The sequence below is a fragment of the Chanodichthys erythropterus genome, chromosome 13 (assembly GCF_024489055.1).
Source record: "Chanodichthys erythropterus isolate Z2021 chromosome 13, ASM2448905v1, whole genome shotgun sequence".
Taxonomy (NCBI): Eukaryota; Metazoa; Chordata; class Actinopteri; order Cypriniformes; family Xenocyprididae; genus Chanodichthys; species Chanodichthys erythropterus.
The window spans coordinates 36,130,009-36,150,301 of NC_090233.1; the positions used below are offsets into that span (position 1 = coordinate 36,130,009).

Consider the following 20,293-nt stretch of genomic DNA (forward strand, 5'->3'; position numbering starts at 1 on the left):
AGAGAGCGAGGATCATTGTAAAATGAAAATTGCTTGGTTTAAAACTTGTTCTTGCTTGTTTTGTTTTTTTTGTTGTTGTTTTTTGTCAGAGAACATTTTTAATTATCCACCCGTGTTTTTACGATTGGGTAAATGAAGGACACTTTAGTTAACACAACCCCTCCTTATATGTAGGACTAACTTCTACTTGATATTCTTGAATACTCAATTCGTTTTGCTCTTATTGGTCCTTTCTATTCATTGTGAACTGTTTTCTATAAATATGTTTGTATTGGCTAACCTTTATTCAGTGAATGTTTGTCTTGTTTATAATTCAAAGACAGCACGTTACAATTTTTTTTCTGTGGGATTTAGTATCATATTTGGATATTGGAATAATAAATTAAGTATTTTAAATGAATCACATATAAACTCAATGTTTACTGTTTTCTAAGGGTTTCTTAATTTTAGACTAGTTTTCATTTCAAAACCTGTATAAAAGACTCGACTGTTAGGTTGGTTGTATGTAAATACAGCCTACTTGAAATTGCAAACTAAATTTTTTAGTCCATATTAAATGTATGAATGCGATTCACACATTATGCAAAGCAATATTAATCCTTAATTAAAAAAATGCTTTTGAGCAGGTGTAGTGAAATGTTTAATTTTCAAATAAAAAAAAAAAAACTTTTAACAGTCAAAATTTGATTAACGAAGTTGGGTGTGTGTGTGTGCTTTGTGTATTGTATTCTCAAAAATGTAAAAAAAAATATATGACCCCCCCAAAACTCCGTATCCTGTCCTGTCACACTGGTACTCGAAAAAATTTTCCAAGGTTGGCAGGTCTGATATTATATTGAGTTTATCTACTGAATTTGCTGTTTCAAAAATATTATTGCTCTAGAAACAGAATAGCCTATTATTTTATAGGTAGAATTTTAAATTGTGTATAAGTTATATAGTCTATTTAAAATATATCAATGATGACGCAGTCGTCTGGGCGGGAGTTTGATACCGCAACTCCGCCTCCGGGCTCCACTGATGATTTCTTCTGCGCATGCCCAGGCTCCAAACTGACGTTTTTGCGTAACGTGTCAGCGCCCATCGTCGTGCGTTTTACATTCAGTTTATTACAATGGAAGGAAGCGGCGTCACGTCATCCATCTTTTTTTACAGTCTTTGATTGATACTAGGGATGCTCTTAATCAACTGGTTAACTGTTAACTGACAGTAAAAATTTTGACCTAATAATCAGTTATGGTTTAAAAAGTACACTAATTTAAATAATTTTTAAAGTAATTTTCAAGATATTTTTTAAAACTTTGCTGCATGGTTAAAAAATATGCTACACATATAAAATTGCATTTTTGAGAGAGAGGAAAAATACAGATAAATCATGTATAAGTTGCATTTTATTATTACATTCAGAAATAATGTAAAATACTGATAGGCTAAATAAAGCGAAATGTTTACAAACATTATAAACACTATAAACATAGCTATAAGCTAATTTAGTTCCCCTCACTCCACAACAAATCCTTTAAATTTAACTGCATTCAGAACAGAACAAATGTAATGAATTTGGGTTTAAATATTATTTTAATATTAATATTGAGTTTTAATACTGAGTGAGTTTTAGATGATTCCCTCCTCTTAATAAATGGGGCACCACCAGGTATTTCACCATGACAGTAAAGAACATATTGTTGAATAAATAAGAATATATATTAGAGGGAGTTTGTCATCTAACCAATCTGAAGGATTTGTGAGATGTTGTTAACTTGTAGAGCTTCTTACTGTATTATCAACACAAAGAAGACAAGTGTAATAAAATGATTTTATTAACAAAAGGATAAACAAGAGTTACTAACAACTACTAAATTAATATCATGAATGAAGTGCATAAGATTGATAAAATACAAGTGAGTTCATGTTACTATTGCAGTTACATGTTATCTTATGGAAAGATGAACTGTTTCTCCAAGGCTAATAAGGTAAACCTTATATAGACGTCAATCAATCTGGTTTCAAGAGTGGCCACTCAGCCGAGACTGCACTACTGTCGGTCACTGAATCCTTGCGGATTGCAAAGGCTGATTCCAGATCATCATTTCTCATTCTGCTCAATCTATCTGCTGCCTTTGACATGGTGAATCATCAGATCCTTCTGTCCGCCCTCTCATCACTGGGCATCACAGGTACTTCACTTCACTGGTTTGAATCCTATGTCACAGGAAGGTCTTTCAGGGTTGCCTGGAGAGTGGAGGTATCCAAAGCTCAGCAACTGACGACAGGGTTCCTCAGAGTTCAGTTCTTGGACATTTACACTACATCACTTGGTCCCATCATACAGGCACATGGTTTCTCCTACCATTGCTATGCTGATGACAAGCAACTCTTCCTTTCATTACCTATCCTTTCACTTTCTTTAATCCCTCTCTATTGTAGCTTATGATACTCTAAACAATGTCTGAAACTTGTATTGAGAGCACTTCTTGTGAGCACTGCGCTTGTTGTATTCCTCACTTGTAAGTCGCTTTGGATAAAAGCGTCTGCCAAATGAATAAATGTAAATGTAAACCTTATTATGTATTCAACAAATAAACTTATTTGTTATTAATTGACATCAACTATACAAAATGTAATGCAAAATAGAAAATCATATACTGAATATATACACTAATGCCAAGGTCTCTGGAAAGAGGTTTGGTAAAGTGATATTTACGTTCCAACGTAGAGTTGAACTTATAGCAACAACCTGTTCAGCAGCTTAGGGCACTTCTTTGTCTTGAAGAGAAACTTTTAATCTTTCCTGAGAAGGAGGAATTTGCAAATTGGCATCTTTCCAATCCAGCGTTTGATTGGATGATGTTTTCAGAGATACAATGTTCTCTCACCATTCCTGATTTTTAACACGCACTCACAGCGTTTGGTGTTGCCTTGCGGCTATCAGAGCAGAAACAAAAGCTGCTACTTTTCCTATGTTTTTCCGTTGTCTCTGGGCACATTCATAAGTAAATTGGGCAAGCTTATTTTATTCATTAGATCCATTTTCCCGCCCATAGACCTTTCCCTCGAAGAAATCAGTGGTTGAAAGTGGACAAAAGAGATGAATTAAAATACTAGATGTAAACGGGTATGTGTCTGCCTCCTCTACTTGTGATCTGATCAACCAAAATGCATCTTGAAATACCAGGTGTAAACAGTGCCATAAAGACCAAAGAACATAGGGTAAAGTCAGTAACCTCTGATAACAGATTACTCTAAATTGTAATGTTGTCATGCATTTTCTGTAAAGCTGCTTTGAAACAATATGTATAAAAAGTGCTATACAAATAAATGTGAATTGAATTCATGTTAAATTTTACCAATGCATTTATGTATACTATGTACTGCTATGTACAAACAGCACTGATTAAGCATGTATACAGTTCTGTAAATATATATGGAGAAGATTTGCTCCCTTTTGTTCGTTTTTTGTGTTAGAATTTTCTGTGAATATCTGTCCTTTCTTTGTGGCTTCAAGAAACATGGCAAACTTTGTTTTTCCTGTTGGTTCTAAGTAATTTATGATTGTTTACACCTTGATAAGAACAACGCAGTTCCTGCGTGAGGGTCAGTGTATGTTGAGGTTAACCTTCCTGTTCTCCACAAGAAGTGTTTTTTTATCGGAAGGCAAAATGCATCTGTTTGTTGTCCAGCCTGATCACTTTGAAATGAAACTTCCCCATGGTGTGGAAAGGGGTTGAGGAGCGCATAAAAAAAAAGAACCGAAACTCAGCATATACACTTGTCACACAGTTTTTATTTAGTTTTGTTAATATGTTAATTAAGTGAAATATATTTTGTGTATTGTTTTATAATGTTTCCTGGGGTGCAATTATAATGTTAGTATGCTTTTTACATCCAAAATTATCATAATTTATAGATAAAAGGCATTTTTCCTACCCTGATTTTAGTCCTCTGGTTTGAACGCTCTGTTTTAAGGGGCGTGTCTGCTGTGAGACTTCAGTGTAAACGCCCAGTGCTGTGATTGGCTAACATCTTTCTATTTGAAATAGCCAAGTATTATTCTCTCTTTTAGTGCGTTTTTACTATTACAGCTCTCAAGGTTAACTAATCGTGAAAAGTGTTGCATTACATTTAGATCTGTGGCATTATATTTAGATCGTGGCATGAAAGGTTGCAGTGATGAACAATGTAGCTGATCACAGACGTGTTGAGTGCATGAAAGCACTGATTTCGTCATTGCAACTCAATTTCTGTACACTAACAAATGCTTTCATCTTCACTAACAGTGCAAACGCGACATAACAGAGAGATGTTGAATAGAATGGGAGTTTCGTTGTTTGATTGACAGCTTCAGCGCACGCTGCTCCAACGATTGCTAAGGGAGCTTTCTTTGATTGCTTTCTTTATATAATTTAGTCACCATTAAATAACAGATTATTTTCATCCTACTAAGAGAAACAACGCAAGTTTACATTTAGTCACGGGTTTGATTTACTGACACACAGACAAAGAACATCTGACTGAACATGAATGATTACATACCAGATCAGGCATTAGAATTAACACAGTTACTTACATGTTGCATTTTTGTCGAGTCCAGGCACTGCACAATATTTTGTAATCCTCAATGGCATGTTTATTGCTTGGTAGCTCAATCCGGTTTAGCACCATGTAGGCCTATGTTACTTAGGCTACCTATTCTATTGCATGTCATGCACAAATCGGTGGGCGGGGCTAAACAGGCAGTGATGAAGTAGGCATTGATCTTCTTCTGCAGAGGCGGTGCTTGCTGCCCTTTGATGTCATAGATCCTCACTTTGAAAATCCTGTCGTTTGCTGGGTCTGCTGTCAATTAAAGCTTTTATTGGGCTAACAAGGAAATTTTCAGCTCTAAAACTTACAGGATATTCTTAAAGTATGATGACCTCTTATATGTCAAAAGCTCAAGGAAAATTTGATTTCTCAGTTCATCACCCCTTTAACATTTTATATATATATATATATATATAGCCTCACATGAGGGCACCACAAATGTAGTGATTTTTGGTCTTAAATATTAATATTTTTTATTAATATTAATATTGAGTCAGATGATTCCTTCCAATATTTCGGGGCAGGATTCTTACCTTGACAATAAAGAACAATCATGAAAGATTGTTAACTGAATTAGAATTTTATAAATTGGAGGAAGTTTATCATCTGACCAATCTGAAGGATTTAGTGAGATTCGGGCGAGCTTGTAGAGCCTCTGATTATCAACACAAGAATGACACAGTTTGCAATAAAATTAATTTATTAACAAAAAGATATACAAGCGTAAAATATTACACTCACTAAATACTACGAAGGACAATGACTAAACTACTAAGAAAATTTAATCAATAATCAAACAGAAACTACAAACTACAACACAAATGGATGTTAACAAAACTGAATGCCAAGTAGATGAGCAACGGATTGGACGAAGCAATGAATGGGTAATTAATTAGCAGTCTGTGAGGGAGTCAATTGTGGTCTTTCTGGATGCTTGTATTAAAAATAGTAAATAAGCATTTACTAAGAATACAGATAACGTGTCTAATGTATCTATCTGTGTATGTTTGACCCTAGATAAACAGTCTCTACACAAATAGCAATCTCATTTAGCAACAACCTAATGCCAAGGCCTTTGGAAAAGGTTCGGTTAGCTTATATTTACGTTTCACTTGGTCGGGTGATCAGTCCGGGAATGGGAAACGTCCACTGGTATCCTTCCGTGTGCAGTGGGAGACTGGATTGCTTTCCAACAGCTGCAGAGCTGCACTGAGTGCTGGAGGTCTTTGTGTAATCCAGAGAACTGAAGGTCAGATTGTGGTTGGTCCGTAGGATCTTCTGTAGGTTGGAGGTACTTGAGTCATGCAGAGGTTTGTTCAATTGAGGAAGCTTTTATTCCTTCCTGATTACAAATCCCCACCATTCCTGATGTGGTGATGTGATTGGGTCACAGCATTCCAGGTGTCCGTCCCTTAACACGCCCACCTTTCATCCTTTGAAACTTGTTGTATTGTTCCAAAATACACAGTTAAATAAAACAATGTCTCTAGGACCTTGGAAATGCTTTATTTCTTTTTCAAACCTTTCTCAAAGTCCTTGTAGCAGTGTTCTGAACTCGTAGAGACCAAACTTGATGTGAATTGGTTGAGGTATCACACTTCTGTCTCAGTGGGTGCAGTTGCATTGGCTTTTATTCCAGGTGTGGTTTCCACTGTGTGTGCACAGTTTCCTGGATAAGTAAAAGGATATATAGGACATGTTCCTTACAGTATTTCTGTCCATTATTTGGTGATTTCAAGCCAATATGTTTAGAAATTGTCTTTCTTTTTGAGCATTTCTTTGTTCTTGCTGTGCTCTAGCCAGAGCCGGTTTGGCAGCCCTTGGAGTCCATGGTCGTTCACACCTTGAACTCAGGCATGGAGGGCTGAGGTGAACAAAGGCAACTCTTGATGAGATTAGCCTGTCATCAATGGTCCATTGATGTCATCTTTCCTGTCTTCCACCTTTGGCAGTTCTGATTACAATAGTCGTTTAGTTGCCGTTGAGGGTCTTCTTTTGTATTATTTTGTATTAGTGGGACTAAAGAATGTCTGTTGTGAAGCTCTGGTGCCATCACGTCTGCTGTTCACTACATATATATAATTTTATACAGTTTTTCTCCGATCACAGAAGCACTGCAAGTGTGTGTTGTGATGATGTGTGAATCCTTATATTCTTTTGTTTATGCAGCTATTTGCACATGTAAAACTAGCACTAGTAATGGGCCACTAACACTTATCCATTCTAATTTAGTTTCATTCTAATTTATCATAATCTTGTAGGTTAACAGTTAATGATCAGTTAACAAGCGTCAGTTGTTGGAATCATCCCCATACCAGTCACTTAAAAAAAGCAAAAGTTGAAGAGTATTTGAAATGTAAAGTTGAAGTATTATCCTTTCTATCCAAAGTGTCATAGGGAGATATTCAGCCTCACATAGTATAGTACAGATATTCTTTCTTTCTCTATACATATGCTCTCCGTTACAGTGAAACCACAAAATAAGATGTGCCACAGTTGCTTATATGCTGTACATAAATTAATTCACAGATGTCATTTTAATTCCTTTTTTCAAAAAAGGTTCAATCTCGTGACATCTCACACTTAAAACAGATGTTTTCTTCTGAGCCAGATCAGCTCATTATCAGGTAGGGGGCTCAGCCCCTCCTAAAACTGAAATCCTAGAATGGGTTTACACAGGAAAGGGTTTTGTGGTTTGCCCATTTGCCCTCTTCCCAGCATGCACTGGGGCATACATAATTAATAAAATTGCATTTGTTTGCTAGTTTTATTTACATTGTTGTTATTGATTGTGTTTGGATTATGTTTGGTAACTTGTTGTTTTGTGATATCCGGAGTTGAGTTTCAATTCCTTTACTCAAAATGATGATTTAATTGAGTGTTACCCTTCCAGAGTTTCAAGTGTTGAGATGTACGTGTGGCTTGTTAAGGTATTTCATGAGTGCCTTTGTCTTGTAGGTCTTAATGTGATGTTGTCAATAGTTGTCAAAAAGATCACAAGTACTCCAGGCATATTACACTACAATATATATATATACAAAAAAAATATGTGTGTGTGTGTTCATATGTTTCAATGATTAGTGAAGTTTTTTTACATAGGACAAGGAAGAGGGCTAAAATCTGATTGTTTGACATCAGGGAAAATTTGACTGACAGCTTTTCCAGTAATGAAAATCTGTTCTTTTTGTGTGTGCGTGTGTTTTTGCGTTTTTCATAAACATAAAGAAAATTGCACATTTATGCTGGCAATCATCTCAGTCCTTTAAGATAGGAAGAGTTTTTTTTTCTATAAGGAAGAGGTGTCTATGTTCTCTCCTCACTAAAAGCGAGGGTTTATCTTCTCCTCTTGAAGAGAAAGGCCTAATCTCTCCTTAAAACATTTTTATTCTGCCTTCATTTTAAAGTCATGGGGTTATCTCAGTTGGGCAAAGTGGGCAGGTCAGGCAATGGTGGCGTCCTCTGGAAATAGGACCCCGCCGAACATTCATGCGAAGCATTTTTACATCATCTCAACAAACAACGATCAATTCACACAAACTCTCCTCTCCTGTCATTGGCTGTAAGCCCCTCCCTCAGAAGCTGTCCGCCCAGCCTCATAACTGCTCTATTAATTTAACCTGAACCGCCCGTCTACAGCATTCCTCATCTAAACAACATTTCCATCATCTCAGAACAGCAGCTGGATGTGAAAACGTCCGCCTCCTGTCCGTTGCATCCCTTAATTCAATATCTTCCAGACCATTCTCTCTAGATGTCCTGAGGGGGATCAGGTTTTTGCCCGGATGCGGAGCTTGTGCCTTTTTCAACATTGACTCGACGCCACAATGGCCAGCCCACAAAAGCTTATTGTTCTCATTGACCGATAGCCAGGACACACAATAAACGAATCCATTTCTTTTAGCCCAGCTTCCTAGCCGAGGATATTAACAAACTGTGGTGTGACATTAAACTCAGAGAGCTTAACCATTTCTCAGGGTAGTCTGCTATTCAGCATCAAGGTTAAAGCTAGCTTTGATGTATGTGGGACTTTTGTCTAGTGAACAGCTCTCAGTCCTTCCCTGTGAAACATGTCTCTTTGTCTCTCTCGTTATCTCTCTCTCTCTTTTCTTGTGCATACATACACGTATGTGTCAGATCCCGTGGTCAATGTTGTATGTTTCCAGCTCTATCCGGCGCTCTACAAATCATGTTAAAATCTGTTGATTTAACAAAAGCCTTGATGAATGGTGTCCTTCTTGCTTTCTATTTCTCGCTCCCCTTCAAGAGTGCTGAATTCTTCCCAGTAGTCCATCTTGTCGAAAAAGAGAGAGCAAAAAAGTAGAGGAGAAGGGTCAGAGAGAAAAATGGCAGAGAGAAAGAAGGGGGAGAGAGAGAGATTTTTCTCTTCATTAGCGGTTGTAAAGAGAGAACTAGCGGAGAGGTTAGAGGTTTTAAGGGATCGATGTTTGCCGTTCAAGGCTCTGACTCCAGCAGGGGAAAGAAATGTGGCCTCCATGGAATTTATGAGACCTTCCAGACGTGCACCTTTAAAGTGCTTTGTGATCTCGTACACACATGCACACAGGACAGCTCTCGCTTATGCGCACACACCCATAGAAAGCTTTGTGATGTCATTGATCTGCCCATCTATCAATTTCTCTTCTGTCAATCTCGCCCACCTTCTTTCTCTTGTCCTGTCTGAAGCTCTGTTCATAATTTTTTTTCTAAACAGACGAAAACTCTAATGAATTGGGTAAATAATCAGTGTTTATGACACTGAACGTTTTGGTGTTTTATTTTTATTTATTTGTTTTTTTAAATCATTTCATGAAGATCACATACTGTCACATTCCAGCTGTCTTGGAAACTTCTACATTGTTTTATCGTTTTATGCTTGTGCAAGACTTCCATTCTTAAATTATGAAAATCCTTCATAGAAATATTATTTCATGTAGAAAAATATGATCTAAACAGAGTGTATATTTTTGTTTGTTTGTTTGTTTTTGTATGTGTGTGTGTGTTTGTCATTTCCACCACATCACAAGAGTGCAATATCTGTTGTCTTAGAATAAAAGAATAAAAAGAAAAGGTTGCAACAGCGCTTGGTAAGACTAAAATAGCTTTTACCAGAGAAGTTATGATATCAATGTCAGTGGGAAATACTAGACAGAAAATGTATATTCCTGGCCATCAAAGTGACAGATTTATTTGATTATTTGTTGTGCAACATCTGTATTAGTTTTAATTTGTCTTTGACCACCTCTAATACCCCTTTTCCACCAAGGCAGTTTGAGTGCTGGTTCGGAGCCAGAGCCTAGTTTCAAATCATTTCTTTGTTTCGACACACAAAGCACCAGCTCTGAACCAGGAAAAGTGGTTCGTAAGTAGCACCAAAACATTGCTAAAAACCTTGCGTCAGGGGCTGGGGGTTACCGTGACCAACAAGAAACTTGTGACCGCCATTTTTGAAATAGCAGCTAATCAAGCTAATAGCAGCTCGATCGTAATCTCCGTCTCTATACAAATTATGGCGAGCCGTGATTGGATGCCGACGTAGGTTCGCAAAGCCATGAGCATCAGCAGTAGTGAAACATCCGCGATTGTTGATAGAAGGCTTGTTCGAGATGCACCGGAGCAGCGCGGACCGATACGGCGGGTGCCGCAGATCCGCGGGAGCGTTTGTAGAGCATACGACTCCTTGTGCTTTTGGATCATTCTCGCGGAGCTTTGATGTCATGCACCGATTGCTTTGCGAGAAGCCGATGCATCTCAAACGAGCCTGGTGTATTTGGCGCTGCGGCGCTAGCTTTGCTGTGAAATATGAGACGTATACAGTGACGCAAGACCTGGCTCTGTTGTGGCTCTCTAGCCCGTGGAAAGGCAAACTGGTTCTAGAAGGCTCGTCAGTTGAACCAACTCCGAACTGGAACTAGCACTAGCTCTGAACTAGCACCTGGTTCGTGCTGGTGGAAAGAGTGGTATCAATCACAGTCTGGTGAGTGCTATCCAATCACCAAAAACGTGCTTATTTCAGGTGTGAATGGGACAAGAGAAAAGTATCTTATGTACATTCTTGAACTGAACTCTGGACCCTGTTCGTTTCTTTGTTAAAGCTGATCCGCAGTGCTTGCGGTGATCTGTCATTTTTAGCCAATGGCAGCTACTTTGTGTGTGTGTGTGTGTGTGAGCGAGAGAGAGAGATGAGGGCGAATAGGGGGAGATAAAGGAGAGGATCATGTAGATCCAGCTCCCTGCTGAGACACCAATCCCTCTTTATGGCTCGTAAAGACGCCTCCTCACGGCAGAGCCCAACGTGCGCACACACGCGCAAACCCACACGCGACTCCTATGCGCCTGAGGAACGGGAGGGAATGAGAGGGAGAAACTAGCTGTGAGAATAACCTGATTTTCACTCGCCGTTCCAGAACTCGTCGTCAGTATATCTTCTCACCTCATTTCCCTGATCGACTGAAATCCCACACACACACACAGGAGAATGAGAGAGAGGGAAACTGCATGATGAGATAGCTGGTATCGGGGGCCCTGAGGTGAGCAGAATGAGAGTTTGTCCTTTTTATTGGCTGTAATTAGGATGAGGTCATTACCATGCGCCAAAGGCCTTTCACTGCTGGGAGATCATAAAATGCCACCTGAGCGATTTATATTCCACTTCCAGAATCCTCTGCAGCCTTCCTCACACATTCAAGAGATGATGGGATAACAGAAGACCTTAAATGTATGTGTGCACACATACTTGTTCAGATATACGAAAAAACAGGAGACAACTAACGTATTAAAGAATGGTTTAATACAATATTCTAATCTCATTTTCAGTGCACTATTAACATGCAGTTTGGTCTGTGACGTTTTTCTTAAACAAAATCTGAATAAATTCTTCTAAACAATGTTTCTAATCACATTGCCATCTGTCTGTCTGCCTATCTGCAGTATCTATCAATCTATCTATCTATCTATCTATCTATCTATCTATCTATCTATCTATCTATCTATCTATCTATCTATCTATCTATCTATCTATCTATCTATCTATCTATCTATCCATCTATCCATCGTTCTGTCCATCATTCTATACATTGTTCTATCTATCTTAATTATTTAATGAATAAAAATAATGACTTTACTATTGTTATTTTTAGAGCTGCTTTACAGCATAAATTCTGTTTGCATCGCTGAATTTTTATTTTCCTGTTTACCACTGTAAAGCTGCTTTGAAACAATCTGTATTGTATAAAGCACTTTATAAATAAAGGTGACTTGACTCTTTTGTTCTATTGTTGAATCTTTCATTCTGTCTATCTTCAGTTGTTCATCTGCTGGGGTTGCCGTGGCATCTGAAGCGAGTGGAAGGAGAGCTCTATGAGAACGGTATGAGTAAAGATGATCAGCCTCTGCCGGGAGCAGATTTCACCTTCACTCCTGTTCACCTGCCAGGACTCAACACCACACAGCCAGGTATGTGTGTGTGTGTGTGTGTGTGTGTGTGCGCGCGCTACTTAAGTCATCTAACATATTCTATACAATGTGATATTAATATTCTGATATTAATGGTATTAATTCATTTCACACAATGGGCCTAAATGTCAAGTCTTTGCCTACAGCTAAAGCTAAGAGAAGGTGTGTGTGTGTGTGTGTGTGTGTGTGTGTGTGTGTGTGTGTGTGTGTGTGTGTGTGTGTGTGTGTGTGTGTGTGTGTGTGTGTGTGTGTGTGTGTGTGTCTGTGTGTCTGTGTGTCTGTGTGTGCGCGTTTTTGTGATTTATGAGGATACAAATTTGTATAATGACATGGGTATTACACTGGTATTACAACATAAACATGAAATATGAGGACATTTCATGAGTCCTCATATTTAAAATAGCTTTTAAAACATACTAAACATTGTTTTATTAAAATGTAAAAATGCAGAATGTTTTCTGTGATGGTTAGGTTTAGGGGTAGGGGTAGACAGAATGTACAGTTTGTACAGTATAAAAACCATTACGTCTATGGAATGTCCTCACTTTGATAGCAAAACAAGCCTGTGTGTGAGTGTATGTGTGTGTTTTTGTATTCATTCAGAGTTTATTTGCCATTTAATTAATGTCAGTAAACAACAGTAAATTATTTTCTCTCAGATAACCCCTGAGATTATGAGGTCATTTTTTAAAGCGTGAGGTGTGTTTCTATCTGTGTAGGGCTGTAGAGTTTGATAAAGTGCAAATTAAAGAAAATGTCCTTGTTTATTAGAGTTTGTTTTGCCATGTTCACAAAATAAAATAGAATACAATGTTTATCTACACAACCTGATCCAGTGGGGTAAATGGGATATGTGCCTATGCTTACATTGTAACTCCAAGATGTAAATCATTCATGTACTGAAATATAAATATTACAGGAGTTTATGAAGTGCCAAAAGTAATTACATAAACAGATCATTCGTATGACTGTCCCGAAGTGGTTATTTGACGAACATATTTACATTACCGTTCAAACGTTTAGGGTCAATAAGATTTTTTAATTTTTTAATTAATAACAATAATTTTGTAAGAAGTCTATTGTCACTAAGACCACACATATTTATTCAAAAATATGGTAAAAACCGTAATATTGTGAAATATTATTACTATCTAAAATAACTGTTTTCTATTTTAATATATTATAAAATGTCAATTATTCCTGTGATGGCAAAGCTGAATTTTCAGCAGTCTCAATAAACATTTATTATTATTATCAATGTTTTAAACAGTGCTGTTTAATATTTTTTTGTGGAAATTGTGATACTTTGTTCAGGAAAAACAAAAGAGAACAGCATTTATATGATATAGTTTATAACACTATAAATATCTTTACTGTCTCCTTTGATCAAATATTGTTAAAAAAAGAAAAGAAATCTTAATGACTCCAAACATTTGAATGATAGTGTAAATGTTATTCTATATAGAGAGAGAGGGAATATTATTTTTGAGGGAGAACTCTAGTTTTGCAATAGGGGATAGATTTTGACCCTTTAACCACATTGTTTCAGCAATTTCCACCTTCGTGTTATGATGCAAGGATGTTCACCCTGAAGTAACCTACCTCAGGTGTTAAGTGTCTTGCTTAAGGGCACAGTGATCATAGTTCAAGAAATGCCCTTGTGGGGTTCAAGCCTGCAATTTATTTGGTTGTCTAGCCCAGATCTTTGACCACTAGGCTGCACTACCCCACTACATGTGTGCATGAACGTATTAATGCACAGGTGTGCTTGTTCTATCAAAGGTAATGTAAATAACCTCACACCTGAGTGTCCATGAGGGTTTCGGTCTTGCTACCAAAGCTCTGTCTCGATACGGCAGGTGTCGTTTCATCTTTGCCATCACCTGAATTTGACACTAGACAGCAGAGGTTTTCAAAGAGTCCTGCGGATGATCACTTTTGATTCACATCAACTGAACCTCTGAAAAATACATCATTCTTTTTGACGTTTAGATGTGGAGGCGTCTGTGTTGATAGCATCAGAGGGCTGGATTCATTTAAAAGCCCTCTGGCACTTTTTTTTTTTTTTTTTTTCACATTTTTTCAAATTATTTTTACATCTACAGCCTTGAGCTCAGTTGCATCATTTTTAATCTTTAACAACTATCATCCTAAAGCTTAAATTAAGTGCTTTTGGTGTTTACCATTATTTATTCTCCTTCATGTTTTTCCAAACCTGTATGACTTTCTGTAAATGTATAAAGAATATCCTGACCAGCATTTTCATATATTGAAAGTGAATAAGTACTGGGCCTGTCAAGCTGCACAGTATTTCAGTCTATTTCTCACACAAAGCTATCATATGGAATATGAGACTGAGACTATTGTGCATGAGCCATATAGGCTATTTCAATGATAATTTTATGGTGCTTTTGTGTCGTTTTTAAAAGCCTGAAAGCTCTAGTCCACAATCATTGTAATTGCATTAAAAAGAGCAACCAAAAAATCATAGAAAATGTCTCCTTTTTGTGTTCCATGGAAGAAAGGAAGTTATACAGGTTTGGAGCGAGATGAATAAATGACATGAACTAACACTTTAAAGCTTATGTTGCAGATCCACATGACAAACACTTGGTACAATAGTTTTATTATACTTTTTTGTCTCTGGATAAATCATGGAAATTTGACATACAATATGTTAGTTTCATTTTTTCATTTGGCTTGACAGATAAAGAGGTGATTCAGCGAGGCAGGGTGATAGAGAGGGGAGAGGTGGCTGTCGGGACACAGCTGGTCCAAGCAATTCCTCCTGGACTCTTCTGGAGGTTTCACATTACGGTTCACCACCCCGAGTATGTCAAGTTCAACATCTCACTCACGCGGGATGCTCTGCTGGGTATCTACGGCAGGAGGAATATACCACCTACTCACACGCAGGTAATCACATGCAAACACCAATGCAGAAAATATAAACCAAGTTCTTTCATTAAGTGAGCTATGCACATTGTTTCATGTTATATTGCATAAATATTTATAATATATCTGTAAATTTATTAAAAATGTAAAATAATTTACAGTACAGTAAATCAGTTTGTTAAACTTAAGTTCATAAGACAGCAATTTGGTACATTTCTACACTAATGCAATATTCAAATATATTCTGAATAAAAAAAAAATGAAAAAAAATTGTTTTGAGACATTAATGAAGTGTTTTGATAGTTTTAGTGCATTTTGAATGTGAAATGAACTGCTGTGCTGAGCTGAAAGATGGTTTGGAGAACTGTGCGAAGAGTAAAAAAAACTGTAATCGGAATTGATCACTTACTGATATTTGCGAACAAAAGCACATAAATGAAGATGTTTGAAATGCAAATTGTGACAAATGATTGAAAGTTACGAAAAGTGGATTTAAATATAATATTTTATTTCCAGATCATTGAACATAAATCAAGTGCATCTCATCATAAATCAAGTGCATCTCATGCCCTAAGCCATGTTGTTTAAAAGTAGTTCAACTTTTGAAAAACTTGTTTTGAGACCCCTGTGTTTTCACATCATTTTTGAATAATCATACTGAATTAACATTTAAATAGACAGCTTTTAATTAATAATTATAAAAAAATATTTATTTATACATTTTATGTGTGCTTGTGTGTTTGTGTAAGAAGGCATGTGCGAGTGTGTGTGTGTGTGTGTGTGTGTGTGTATGAAAAGGAGTGTGTTATCAGCCTTTTGTATCTGTACCCAGGTTTTGTGATGATAACTCATGTTGGTAAACGTTGTCTAAGTGCATATTGTTATGACTGGCAGATAACAAGGAGGATCAGGAGCGTATCTAACGAGGTGCTTCAGACGACCCCAACATGCTAATTACATCTCATTATTCAGGATATCATCCAAGATTAACTGTTCACTTTGCTCAAGAAATTAGAGCCCGGTGTAATTCAATTTAAGGCTTCTCATTTGTACCTCATTTGCATACGGGCTTGCATATGTAGGCGGAGGCAAAGCAAGAAGACTGGTTAATTGTTCCTGCTTAATGAAAAGGCTTCTTTTGTATGTGCGTCAGAATAGAGATGTTTACACTGCCACAGCTTCCACAAGTCTACTTCGGGGTGCGCGAGTGCGAGTTTGCGTGTGTGTGTTCACTGAGGCCTGACAGATCGCTACTGCACTGAGACTGTCAACTCCATTGCAGCTCCCACGATCGTTCCTCAGTTTCTCTGGCTGTCATTAAAAGCAGTGGGGCTCTGGTGCAACTGCTGCCCTGCTGGCTCCTGCCTGTCAGCGTGAGAGTCATTACAGTCGATAGGGCTTCAGTGCCTCCACTGCTTCCAGAGTGACTCCGGAGGAGGAGAGGGACTCATTATAGCCAGAGGGTTCTGTAGTGCCTCGGAGAACGCCGCTCATTGATGTTTCTGATGTTTGTAACAGCTCTGTCTAAACACTGGCAATCCCCCCCAAATACAGACAGACAGACACAAACGCCACATATCTTTTCCAGTTTCCTTGGAGATAGATTCATACCACTTACAGGATGGAAGTGACACAGTAGTGCGGGGTGACGAGACAGACGCTGAACACAGATATACGGATCGCAGGCTGAGTCAAACGAGCGCAGATGGTGAGCTGTAAATGCCTGGATGTAAACGTCTCGTATTTGCAGCGACTCCAGACTTGATCTGGACTGTGAGCGTATGTGAGCGTGTCTGGCCGTGTTTGCTCAAACCACAGGCCTGTTTCTCTGATGTGTCTGGATGTTGAAGCATGGGAAGGGGATCAGTCCTAGTTTATGCCCCTAAATAATACAATGGGGAGCAAATGAGAGTGTGGAAGATACTGTACTCACGCTTACTATCTCTAACAGCGGAACCTTTATAGAGCTTTCCACCAGTAGTGAATTTTATCATGGAAATGCTGCTGGCACTGTGTGCTCACACGTCCTGTTTTTGCCGAGTTAGACATGTTCCTGGCTCAACATATTTTGTTGATCCTGGAACAACATTCCTGTCTGAAAATGTAATCCTAACCATATCCCTACCCCTAAACATAACCCTACCCATAAGTTATCCTTAAAATCAGATGGAATTGAATAACACCTCATGGTGAAGCACCTAACCCTGGTTGCAAGCCTAAACTTTGATCAACAAAGATGTTGCAATTGGTGAAATTAGGTTCTCGGAACCATTCAGCCCAATGGAGCTTATTTGTGATCTTTAGTTTAAAGGTGCAGTAAGCGATTTCTGAGGAACACTGTTGATATTTGAAATCAACCCAAACAAACACACCCCTTCCTTCATTGCTCTGCCCCCAAAATGCATAAACAGCCAATGCAAGAGTGGATGTATCTTTTTCATAGCTGAAGCAAAGCAAAATAAAGCGAAGATGACAAACAAACGATAAGGAAGAACAAAAAAATAAAAATAAGCATACAGTACACAAGAGTATATACAAGCAAGAGTTGGTTATTAGTCGCCAGAAGCACAGCAGCTCCAGACAAACAGTGACCTCAAAACTGTCCTGTTATAGCTATCATTACAACAACAGCATATATTGGTTCTGTGAAACATAGCAAAACCAATGTTACTTATGTATGGAGCAGAAACAACGCAAACTCGGCGTCCATTTTCAGGCCCTTGGGTCTCTCCAGCGCAGGAAAGCTGTCTAACGTTCTTTTTTTTGCAGTAATATTCCTTGGATATTTTCTCTTTTGTAATGTCTCTCATTCATCTCTCTTTCTACAGCCTTTCTTCAAATGTCCGTCTTGCTCACTTTCTCTCCTTCCCCATTATGAGTGGAACTGCTGATTTGCTACAAGTGTGTTGTGGTTCTCGGTTCGATCCACTTTCAACAGAGTTTCTCAGAAATTGCTTACTGCATCTTTAACTTTCTTAATTACTTGTTCAATGAATATTACTTATTTACTTTTTTATTGTTAGTCAGTCTCTTTTTATTTTATTTTGCACTACTGATAAGCTTATTTTATTTGTCCATATTATGTTTTGGATATTTTTTGCCCTACTGATTTTTTTTATTTCTTAATTCTTAATTTTTCATGGTTTAGTTTATTCCTTTTGTTTAAATTTAAGTTAATTGCTACTTTCTAAGTTACTGCATTCCATTGTACTTTATTTAATTTTGCACTTTATTTCATGTTATTTGTTGTTTTAGTTAATTTTACCTTGTACAGTCTATTACTTTTCATTTATTCATTGAATCTTCATTAGTTTATTTTTATTTTGTTTTGCACTACTGATATTTCTTTTTATTCGTTCATATTAGCTGTTTGTTTTTTGTTATTTTCTCATTAAAAGAACAAGAAGATATATGGGATGCCATGCATTAGCCCAATGCAGATAATGAATATGTTTGGTATCACAGTTTCATATTAATGTATCTGAAACTATATTCCCAGACATCAAAGCATTCATTGAGTTTGTCAGACACACTCAGTTTCTGTAGATGAATGTAATGTAGCACAAGTTGCAGCCAGTGTTGGGTGGATATACTTGATTTACTTTTTCCAGTTCTGTAGGATGTATGTTTTGGCAAGTATTGGACCTATAAATAGGAGCTTGTTTTCTTCGGTGTGTATGCCAAGGCTGTCAGCATCACCTAGAAGACAGGGTAGAGTACAGGGGGCTGCTGAGACACAAAGCACCAAGTTATATATCTCCAAGTTATGGACGGTCAGTGCCAAGGGCATGAATTCAGCTGTTGATCTGTTCTTTTTAACACAATTTAGAACAGATACACATATAACTAACTATATGTCCTTTTTCTCCAGTTTGACTTTGTGAAGTTGCTGGATGGGAGACAGCTGATAAAGCAGGATTCCCGGAATGTCAAAACTCCGAACCCTCCTCCACGGAGTCTGCTAGTGTCTGCCCTACAGGAAACAGGTTTTGTGGAATACCTGGATGTAGGCACCTGGTACCTGGCTTTCTATAATGATGGTCGCAAAATGGAACAGGTGGTAGTGTACAGCACACCCATAGGTGAGAGATGACGCTGAAAATGCAACTACTTTTTTTAATTTACTTATTTTCCTTAATATACTAAATTATTGCATTATTATTGTTGTTATTGGATGTAAAAATGCTTGCTAATGATACAAATAGAGAAATTGGTACTTCAGAATAATGTAATTGTATAGTGAAATGTATTGTGTTTGTGTGTTTAGAAACAATAGACGGTTGCTCCACTAACTGTAACGGTAACGGAGAGTGTGTCGCCGGACACTGTCACTGTTTTACTGGCTTCCTGGGGCCAGACTGTTCAAAGGGTACAACTGAACACAATAATATCATCATAATTACACAATAATACATAATGTATTCATGATCACCCAGTAATACACAATATAATTATGCAAAAATACACTGTTTAATTAACATTATATAATTACTCAACATTTTATCTGTGCAATAATGCCATGAAACAACATTGCAGTCATAAACAAACTAAATATGCTTTATTTTCACACAGTATTACAATCTTACAGTTACACAATGTTGCAAAGATCTGATTAATCTGATTATTTTTGTGTTTATATTTCAGACTCTTGCCCAGTGCTATGTAGTGGTAATGGCGATTATGAGAAAGGTGTGTGTGTGTGTCACACTGGATGGAAGGGGGCGGAGTGTGAGGTGGAGGAAGGCCAGTGTATTGATCCCACCTGTTCCAACAATGGAGAATGTGTCAACGGAATCTGTGTGTGTGCTCCGGCATTCAAGGGTGATAACTGTGAGCAAGGTACAGCTCACACACACACACTCAAATCTTTCGTTAAAACATTTTCAGCTTTTGATGGACTAGATTCATTTTTACATAGAAAAATTGAGTTTGAAGCACAAATAACCCTCATCTACATCATGACCATCATGCTCAGTGAAAGTGCATGTGTGCGTACAGAGCTACTAGTCTATCTTCACAGCTTGTTTATGATGAATGTCCTGTAATTGGATTTTAAACACACTTTCTCCCCTAACCATTAAGCTGAAAATTCATTGCTGCCATTTCAGTGATAGAGAGAGAGACAGAGAGAGCTAGAGAGAGAGACTCAATTTAATCCCATGTAGATCCATCCACCAAATTAGCTTTTCCATCAGACAACTTCCGCATCTACGCACACACAGAAGTGAACATATTGTTGCTGTTGTAATTGGGATTTCCATGTATTTGTATCTTGTTCTTTTTTGTTATGCACTCTCTCTAACTGGGGTGTTTTTATGTTTCGCTGTCTCTGCCTCTGTCTCTGTCTTAAGCACTATTCAGA

At 37.6% G+C, this 20,293-nt stretch overlaps 1 protein-coding gene across 4 annotated transcripts in view; it reads left to right on the forward strand.

Annotated features, from left to right (window-relative positions):
* The window catches only part of tenm1 (teneurin transmembrane protein 1), a 186,616-nt gene that overhangs the window by 110,061 nt on the left and 56,262 nt on the right, over positions 1-20,293 (forward strand). For 3 of the 4 annotated variants that reach the window (XM_067406084.1, XM_067406086.1, XM_067406085.1), the window contains exons 6-10: positions 11,887-12,036; positions 14,744-14,952; positions 18,803-19,013; positions 19,199-19,300; positions 19,576-19,770. In XM_067406084.1, the coding sequence (XP_067262185.1) occupies positions 11,887-12,036; positions 14,744-14,952; positions 18,803-19,013; positions 19,199-19,300; positions 19,576-19,770 (867 nt within the window). The remainder of the gene's footprint in view (positions 1-11,886; positions 12,037-14,743; positions 14,953-18,802; positions 19,014-19,198; positions 19,301-19,575; positions 19,771-20,293) is intronic. The other variant, XM_067406087.1, reaches the window with a different exon arrangement.